The sequence below is a fragment of the Otolemur garnettii genome, unplaced genomic scaffold (genome assembly GCF_000181295.1).
Source record: "Otolemur garnettii isolate 467f Iridium unplaced genomic scaffold, OtoGar3 scaffold00017, whole genome shotgun sequence".
NCBI classification, from domain to species: Eukaryota; Metazoa; Chordata; class Mammalia; order Primates; family Galagidae; genus Otolemur; species Otolemur garnettii.
In genome coordinates, this window is record NW_003852412.1 from 10,968,112 (window position 1) to 10,978,082 (window position 9,971).

Here is a 9,971-nt window from a genome sequence, read left to right on the forward strand (position 1 = left end):
GAGGCAGGAGACTCGCTTGAGCCCAGGAGTTGGAGGTTGCTGTGAGCAGTGAAGCCATGGCACTCTACCCAGGGGGCAGCTTGAGGCTCTGTCTCAAAAAAAAGAAAAGAAAAGAAAATGTGTAGTCTCTGCAAAACTACCCAGGTGCTCATACTCATATTCTTAACCCTAAAAACGCGTTGATTATTTATTTCCCGGCTCTTATACATTAATAAAACACATTCTCCCAGACAAGAAGGTTTACTTTTGACATGCTCCATGTACAAAGCCAGATGGTAAATACGGAGGTTATGACCTGAGCAGGGGCAGGCCCTGGTGTTCTCCTGGCCACCAAAGCCATGCTGTAACCTACACGCTGTCACTCCCTTCTTTTAGGAATCCTATCAGATTTTCCTGTGATTTTCTGGGAAAAAGAGACTATTCTCTCTATTCTGTTTGCACATAGAGAGGTCATAAACAGGCGGCTCAAGGAAGATAAGAAACTACCTGCCCACAGCAGCCTCCTGCAAAGAATCAGCTCCATTGTTCTGGAAGCCCCCATTTCTCGGAAACAGGCAATTTCCCATCCTGTGCTGTGTGACTTCTTCTTGTGGTTCCCATGTAAACACCAGCCACAATTAGCATGTGTTAAATATGCCTGTTGGGGGCAGGGCGCTGTGCTGGCAGTCAGCTGGGAAGCCTGAGATGGATGGCCTTTCAATCATTTAAAGTAAAAAGAGAAGCTGAGCATTGAGGGGTTGGGGTTTTGTTTTTGTTTTTTAAAAGACCAACTGGAACTGGTTTTCTGAAAAGTCTGGGTTTTGTTGGTTTTTTTTTTTTTTAATCTGTTTTTAAAAGGTAATCTGTTCAAGAACATTTCAGACCTTACTTGCCAAAGCAAGATCCCAGGGATGTGTTACAAATGCACCACAGACCTCGCAAATTAGAACCTGCATCCTAACAAGATCACAGGGGACACAGGTGCACATTAGCATTCTAGAGACTTCAGTGCAGCATGTTCCAACTTGGGATTATACAGACAACTAGGGGGAAACCTGAGTACACAGCCTTCGAAGGTCACGTTCCTGCCCCCATCAGACCAGATATTATACCAGCAAGTAGCAAGCAAATTGGCTGCTTACAATTTCAGTCTTTTTTTTCTTTTTCTAAAATTTCAGTCTTTATTATGAAGCTCTTCTAAGAAACTAAAGCCTGAATGTGGGCTTGAAGGAAAGATTGGAGCTGGTCTTGATTTCCCTCTGTTAGGGCTGGAGCAGGGAACTTCTCTGACATTTGCAACAAAGCTCTCAAGTATTGACTAAATGAATAGGCTAACTTTCTTTTCTCTATATATAAACACCCCAAATCCATGATGGTGTTCAGCAGTGTTCTATTATTACTGTCAATAGTATAAATAGTCTGATTCACACTCAAGCAATGACCCATTTCTCTGTTTTTATGGTACACGATCCCTCTAAAAAAAATGCACATCTTGCCTGCACATTTACTGAAGGTAATATCTACATGCCAAAAAAAGTGGTGAAGAGTTCGTATTTTAGAGATTCCTTCCCAAGGGTAGCATAGAGGAAGAATGTTACTGTATTAATTTAGACTACTCATCTTTTAAGGAGAAACAGTCTACTCCTTTTGTTAACAAGAATTGCAAACAGAATCTAGTCCTGGGAAACAGCTTGTGACCGATTTGGAATTCCTTTGTGTGTTAGGCTGGAAACAGATGTAAGGAAGGGAAATTGGGTAATTACAGGGAAGAACTGTCCCATTTACCGTCTGTCTGTTTGCGGAGGCGGCATCCACGTGCAGACGTAAGCACAGCAGTAGCTGACTCACTACGCCTGTGGCCACACACTTGCCTCTCCCTCTCTAAGAAATACGTACAACTTCAACTCCTTTTTAAGGAGCCTTTTCAGAATTTTTTTTATGTTCTATAATTATCAGAATGAAGGGTAAAAGCTGGCCGCCTAAATCATCTATTTCCAAAGCTAGTCAACTCAGCTGTCCTATCTTCAGAGAACAAGAGCATAGTAGAGACATAGTAATTCCTCTTACTTACGTTGTTCTTTTCTCTGATTTATTTTCCCCCAGTAATACTTTGTGAACCTCCTTTCCAGATTTCACCAGATATCACCCCTATCATTTAATGTCTTTCTTTGAATCAACTTTCCTTCCTGAAAATAATGGGCCAAACTACAACAACAAAATAGCCGGGCATTGTGGCGGGCACCTGTAGTCCCAGCTACTCAGGAGGCTGAGGCAAGAGAATCAACTAAACCCAGGAGTTGGAGATTGCTGTGAGCTGTGACACCATGGCACTCTACCGAGGATGATAAAATGAGGCTCTGTTTTTTGAAAAAAAAAAAAAAAAAAAAACCTGCATATTTTTCTTGGCTTTAAAACAAAGTACCTCTTTTATAGTGAAAAACTATCACACCTTGCAATAAACAAAAAGTTTAGAAGAAAGTGAGTATAATAAAAACAAAATAGTTGAATCTAGTCCCTTCCCTGCCCTGAAACTATGTATGGAAGATGTGCTCTGTCTTTGTTACAAACCCAATTATTAAGTGTCAGGAAAGTAGTCAGTGTTCAGAAAATTTAGCATTAAACAGACACTTTCCCTTTTAACTAATCTAAAGGATAAAAAGGAACAGAAAAGGCAGTAATCAAAGCAGTCCTATGCTGCCATAAGGATAAGCATTGATCCATGGATTGGAATTGAGAGTCTAGAAATAAACTCTTAAATTTATGGTCAATTTGATTTCAACCAGAGGCTAAAACAGCTCAATGGGAAAATAGTCTTTTCAACAAATGGTGCAGGGATACCTGGAAATCCACATGCCAAACCGAGAAAGTAGGCCCCTCTCTCCCCCACCCCCATAAGAAAATGAACTACAAATAGATCGTAGACCTAAATGTAAGAGCTAAAACTATAAAACTCTTGGAATAAAGCACAGGAGTAAATCTTTGTGACCCTGGATGAGGCCATCGTTTCTTAGATTTAACACCAGAGCACAAGTAGCAAAAGAGATAAATCAATTGGCCTTCATCAAAATTGAAAACTTCTGTGCTGTAAATAGTAAGTATCATCAGAAATTGAGAAGACAACTGTGAGAATGAGACAAAATAATTATAAATAATCTATCTAAGGGGCTTACATCCAGAATATACAAAGAAATCCTACAACTTAATGTTAAAAAGAAATAATCCAATTTTAAAAAGCAACTATACATCAAAGGATACCCTCAACTTAGTGAAAAGGCAGCCTATGAAATGGGAGAAAATATTGGTAAATCATGTCTGGTAAAAGGCTTATTATCATCTCGGCTACATAAAAAACTGCTACAATTCAATAACAAAACAACCCAATTGAAAACAAAGCAAAGAACGTAAATAGACATTTCTACAAAGATGTACACACAGTCAGAAAGCACATAAACAAATGTTCAGCATCACTAAGACTTGGGGAAGTCAAGATCACGATCACAATGGATGCTGCCTCGCATCTATTAGGATGACAAATATATATATTTAAAAGTGTTAACAAGAGGGCGGTGCCTGTGGCTCAAAAGGATAGGGCGCTGGCCCCATATGCCGGAGGTGGCGGGTTCAAACCCAGCCCCGGCCAAACACTGCAAAAAAAAAAAAGTGTTAACAAGAATGTGAAGAAAGTGGAGCCCTTGTACACTGTTGGTGGGAATGTAAAATGGAGTAACTGCCAGGGAAAACTGCATGTCGGTTTTTAAAAAAATGAGAATTACCAGGTGATTCTGAATGTATACCCAAAAGCATTGAAAGCAGAGCTGAGGAGGTATTTGTACATCCATCTTCATAGCAGCATCATTCGTAATAGTTCAGTGTCATCAAGAGATGAATGGAGAAAGTGGGATATAGACATTTAATCAGCTTTAAAAAGGAAGGAAATTCTGATCCATGCCAGAACATGGGTAAACTTTGAGGGCATCATGCCAGCTGAAAGGAGCCAGTCACAAAAAGACAAATCCTGGGTGATTCCATTTATATAAAGTCCTCAATGCTGTCAAATTCAGTGACAGAAAGTGATTCGTGATTTCCCGGGGTAAGAAGGCATGGTAATGGGGAATGACTGCTAATTGAGCAGAGGGTTCCTTTTAGTTTAGTGAGATGTTCCAAAGTTAGATAGACGGTGGTGATGGCTGCACAGCTCTCAATATACCAAAACCTACCCTGTATATTTTAAATGAGTGGACTTTATTGTATGTGAATTAGAAAGCTGTTGGAAAAAAGATGGGAAACAGACTACTTTATGATTAATGTAGTTGTTCAAAACAACTAAAATTAAATCTCCTATCACCAGGGAAACCAGCCCCATACTTTGGAAACATTGTTTTAATTTAATTATAGATGCAAACAAAACCAGATGTGTTACCCTCCATGATTTTCCCCTCCAATGCTGCTGTTCTGTAAGAGTCAATCATGGTCCCTCTACGTCAGACCCAGAGAGATACCCCAGCAGTTGTTACTCATCTTTGAGCCTTTTTAGGGTCCTGAAAGAGGGAACCACAGCCGTTTTTACTGTCCTTATCCATGAAAGAACTTCAGGACAGATTAAAATAGCGAGTGGTGGTGGTTTTAAATGACTGGAGTGTGCTTATTACCACACCTAACCACAGAAGTGCATTTCCAGGCCTACTTTGCTCTGGAGGGGCATGGAAATACACTTCCATTTTGCTACCAGTGTAAGCTGAGATACCTCTGCCTTGTTCTAGATTCATTCCCCCCAACTTTGACTTTTTTTTTTTTTTGAGACAGAGTCTCAAGCTGTTGCCCTCAGTAGAGTGCTGTAGCATCACAGCTCATGGCTACCTCAATCATGGCTTACGTGATTCTCTTCCCTCAGGCTCCCAAGTAGCTGGGACTATAGGTTCCCCACCACAATGCACAGCGATTTTTTGTTGTTGTAGTTGTTATTATTGTTTTAGCTGGCCTGTGCTGGGTTCGAACCCTCCAACCTCGGTGTATGTGGCCAGTGCCCTACACACTGAGCTATGGGAGCTGCCAACTTTGACTTTTTTTTTAATTATTTTATATTTATTTGGTAGATTATTTTAATTATCTTGTATTAAATCATAGCAGTGTACATTAATACTATTATGGGGTACAGTGTACTGTTTCTGTATGCAATTTGAAATACCTTCATCCAACTGGTTAACATAGCCTTCATGTCTTTTTCTTAGTTATTGTGTTAAGACATTTACACTCTACATTTAGAGAGATTCACATGTACCCTTATAGGATGAACCATAGGCGTGATCCCACCAATCACCCTCTCTCCATCCACCTCCCTCCCCCCTCCCCTCGGCCCTCCCTCTCCCTTCACTCCATATTCCTGGGCTAAAATTGAGTTATAGCTTTCCTATGAAAGCTATAAATTAGTTTCATAGTAGGGCTGAGTACATTGGATACTTTTTTTTTCCATTCTTGGGATACTTTGCTAAGAAGAGTATTTTCCAGCTCTATCCATGTAAACATGAAGGAGGTAGTCTCCATCTTTCTTAATGGCTGCATAGTATTCCATGGTGTACATATACCACAATTTATTGATCCATTCATGGATCAATGGGCTCTTGGGCTTCTTCCATGACCTAGCAATTATGAATTGGGCTGCAATGAACATTCTGATACAAATATCTTTATTATAGTGTGATTTTTGGTCTTCTGGATATATACTTAATAAAGGAATTATAGGATCAAATGGCAAGTCTATTTTTAGTTCTCTAAGTGTTCTCCAGATGTCTTTCCAAAAGGAACGTATTAGTTTGCAATCCTACCAGTGGCGTAGAAGTGTTCCCTTTTCTCTACAACCACACCAGTATCTGTGATTTTGGGATTTTGTGATATGGGCTGATCTTACTGGTGTTAGATGATATCTCAAAGTAGTTTTGATTTGCATTTCTCTGATGATTAAGGGTGGTGAGCATTTTTTTCATATATTTGTAGGCCATACACCCGTCTTCTTCAGAGAAGTTTCTCTTCAAGTCCCTTGCCCACCCTGAGAGGGGATCACTTGTTCTCTTCTTGCTATACATTTGAGTTCTCTGTGGATTCTGGTTATTAAACCTTTGTCAGAGACATAACCAGCAAATATCATCTCCCATTCTGAGGACTGTCTACTTGCTTTACTTACTGTGCTTACAGCAGTCAAACTGAAAAAATAGTCAAGAACTCTATTCCGTTTACAGTAGTGCCAAAGAAGATGAAATATCTGGGAGTTCGCCTAGCAAAGGACGTGAAAGGCCTCTGTAAAGAGAACTAGGAAACTCTAAGAAGAGAAATAGCTGAAAATGTTAACAAATGGAAAAACATACCATGCTCATGGCTGGGAAGAATTAACATTGTTAAAATGTCCATACTACCCAAAGTAATATATAATTTTAATGTAATCCCTATTAAAGTTCCATTGTCATGGTTTAAAGATCTTGAAAAAGTAATACTTAGTTTTATATGGAATCAGAAAAAACCTTGACTAGCCAAGACATTACTCAGCAATAAAAACAAAGCAGGAGCAACTTTGACTTTTTTGATAAAGGTGGAGTGGGACACAGAGGTCGGGTGATAGAAGGCTGCCCCTCCGCAGATCTTGCAAAGTCTTGCTGGGAAAAGGCTATGAATTCCTTTCTTGCTGTAATTTTCTGATGTAGAGAAATTTATCTCCCTCCTGAGATAAAATAAAAACCCTCTTCAGGCTCAGCGCCTGTAGCTCAAGTGGCTAAGGCACCAGCCACATACACCAGAGCTGGCGAGTTCGAATCCAGCCTGGGCCTGCCAAACAATGACAACTACAACCAAAAAATAGCTGAGCATTGTGGCAGGCACCTGTAGTCCCAGCTACTCTGGAGGCTGAGGCAAGAGAATCGCTTAAGCCCAGGAGTTGGAGGTTGCTGTGAGCTGTGATGCCACGGCACTCTACCCAGGGCGATAGCTTGAGGCTCTGTCTCAAAAAAAAAAAAGAAACCTCTTCAATTATCTCTAATTGTAATAAACATCAGACTTATATTTAAGATTTAAAGGGCATTAGGAGTAAGTTACCACAAAAAGAATGATAACGAACAGTAAAACCTCTGTAAGTTGACCACTCAAGGAACTGTAAGGAGCTGGTGGACCTAGAGAGCTGGTCAGCATAAAACTGTACTGATAGGGACATGTGGTGCGTGTCTGATCTAGGAAAATTAGGTGACCTTAAGGAGGTGGCCAGTGCAGGCAGGTGGTCAGCTATGGAGGTTCTACTGTACGTAAATATGGTAGCAGTTGAGAATTTCCTTTTACCTTCGTGTGTGTTGCTTCCACATACAGCTCCTGTTGGAACACCAGGATGCAATTGTCTCTGAAAAAAATGACTTACTGAGCGAGTTGTTGGGGTCGCTGGGAGAAGTACCTACCGTGGAATCTTTCCTTGGTAAGACCTTATTCCTTCCACTTGTTTTTGTTTAGTTGTTTTGGTTGGTTGGTTTTTATATTCTAGATAAAAAATATATATAAATTTTTGGAATTTGATACTCACACTTATTTAAAGGATAATAACTACAGTTGTTCCTTCCTATAGTAAGAATTCTGTAATTGATAGTGTCCTAAATTGTAACGTGATTTGATAGTCTCGAAGGTAAGCTCCAGATATATCCAAAAGGATTTGTCAACCTGGATCATGAAGAAAGAGAATCTCATTAAAGAACGAAATTTACTAGAAAATTAAAAATTCCTGAATGTGTTTTCTAAGGATTTCTTTTATTAACAGTTCTACCTTTTAGTAATTTATTCACATTTGGAAGGTCTATGTCCCATGTTGTTTTAATGTTTCAGTCAAGTATTTAAAAGGCCACTTCAGCTAGAGGAGAATATGGGTTTTGTGAAGACCATGATCTGCTGCCTGATTACTGAGCCTAACTTTCCCACAGAACGTTTATATTACAGCCTCAAAGGTGCCATCATCACACCGAGTGAATTGGAAGAATAACACAGCTGTGTTTTTTCTACAGGGGAAGGAGCAGTTGACGACAATGACCCTGACAAGGAAAACACACTAAGTCAACTCTCAAAGACTGAGATTTCCCTTTTCTTGACAAGCAAATACGATATAGAGGATGGCGAAGGTATAGATGGTCAAAGCCTCATGATAAAGTAAGTTGGGGCTTAAAAGGGCACATGGCTCCAATTACGTGTCTTAAACCACGCAAATCCAATATGGTTAAATCCCAAATAATTCATTTAAAAGTGTGTGGATATGGCAAGTCCATTATGTTTATCCATTAAACCAGTAAACACTCTGTCAAGCTGCGTGACGAGTACAAATCTAACCAAAAAGTAATAGACTCCTAATAATTTAGGAAGGAACTAAATATTATAATAGTTTACAAAGCCCGCCATGGAGTGATTTGATTCCTCTAAGAAATGCAGTTGAGGTGGTGCCTGTGGCTCAAAGGAGTAGGGCCCCGGCCCATATGCCCAAGGTGGCGGGTTCAAACCCAGCCCCTGGCAAAAAACTGCTAAAAAAAAAAAAGAAAGAAAGAAAGAAATGCAGTTGAGGCCAGGTGTGCACCCGTGGCTTACACCTATGATCCCAGCACTCTGGGAGGCTGAGATGGGCAGATGGCTTGAGCTCAGGAGTTGGAGACCAGTCTGAGAAAGAATGAGACCCCCATCTCTACTAAAAATAAAAAAACTAGCCTGGCATAGTGGTGGGCACCTGTAGTCCCAGCCACTTGGGAGGCTGAGGCAAAAGGATCACGTGAGCCCAAGAGTTTGGGAATTCCTGTGAGCCGTAATGATACCACAGCACTCTACCCAGGGTGACCAACTGAAACTCTGTCTCTAAAAAAAAAGAAAAGAAAAGGAAATGGATGGACTCAGCCTATGAAAATCTTCAGTTGACTGAAGATACCTGTTTCAGAGTGATCAAAAGATTAGTGTAGAAATAAATTTCTTTAACCAACTTTAATTTCTGGTATAAAATGTAAAATGGTAGGGCAGAACATAATTATAAGAGGGACTTTACCTAACAAATGCAAGCAGCATAACCTGGGTCTACGTACCCTCAATCATTGCCCCCCAAAATAAAAAGGAATAAAGTAAGGCCGGGCACCGTGGCTTATGCCTGTAATCCTAGCACTCTGGAGGCTGAGGCAGGGGGAGTGACTGCTTGAGCTCACGAGTTTGAGACCAGCCTGAGCAAAAGCGAGACCCCCATCTCTACTAAAAATAGAAAAACTGAGACAAGAGGATCACTTGATCCCAAGAGTTGGAGGTTGCTATGATATATGACGCCATGGTACTCTACCCAGGGCAACAGCTTGAGACTCTGTCTCAAAAAAATTAAATTAAATTATAGCGGCGCCTATGGCTCAGTGAGTAGGGCACCGGCCCCATATAACAGAGGTGGTGAGTTCAAACCCAGCCCCAGCCAAAAACTGTTAAAAAAAAAAAAAATTAAATTAAAATCCAAAATGACACACATATGATAAGATATTCTGACAACATCTGACTTACCAGCCTCCTTTCCAGTTAAACTAATCCTGGATATGTTACTAGCTTTGACTGTTACACCCTGCTTCCTGCCCCCAAAGACTTCAAGTGAAGCTCTCTCACTGTACATTAACACCATGTCTTTTTCATCAAGACCTCGTGGATATTCTCTGTGTTCTGTTTACTCGCAAAGTGAAAGCAACACTGGGTTTCAAGTTGTAACACCATGAATCAAAAACACGTCCTCAAACAATGCAGTTTTCAGGAATTACATGAACAAAAAGGTGCATGTCAGCACATTAGAACAAACAATGAAGTGGGGCGAGGTCTGACTGGAAGGGGGAGGTGGGACAGAAGGGAGTAAGCGTGGATCCGTACTTCCCTCGATACTGCCACGCTGCCCGTCCTGAGTTCCCAGGTGGTTTTTATCTTCTGTAAGAGCTTTCTGTCCTGCCACTGACATGCTCCAGACAACATTCATTTCC

The 9,971-nt window shown here is 40.5% G+C and overlaps 1 protein-coding gene across 1 annotated transcript in view; it reads left to right on the forward strand.

Annotated features, from left to right (window-relative positions):
* IQGAP2 (IQ motif containing GTPase activating protein 2) overlaps window positions 1-9,971 on the forward strand; it is a 319,224-nt gene that overhangs the window by 276,646 nt on the left and 32,607 nt on the right. Inside the window, exons 29-30 of the mRNA XM_012802746.1 lie at window positions 7,324-7,426; window positions 8,004-8,145. Coding sequence (XP_012658200.1) covers window positions 7,324-7,426; window positions 8,004-8,145 — 245 coding nt within the window. The remainder of the gene's footprint in view (window positions 1-7,323; window positions 7,427-8,003; window positions 8,146-9,971) is intronic.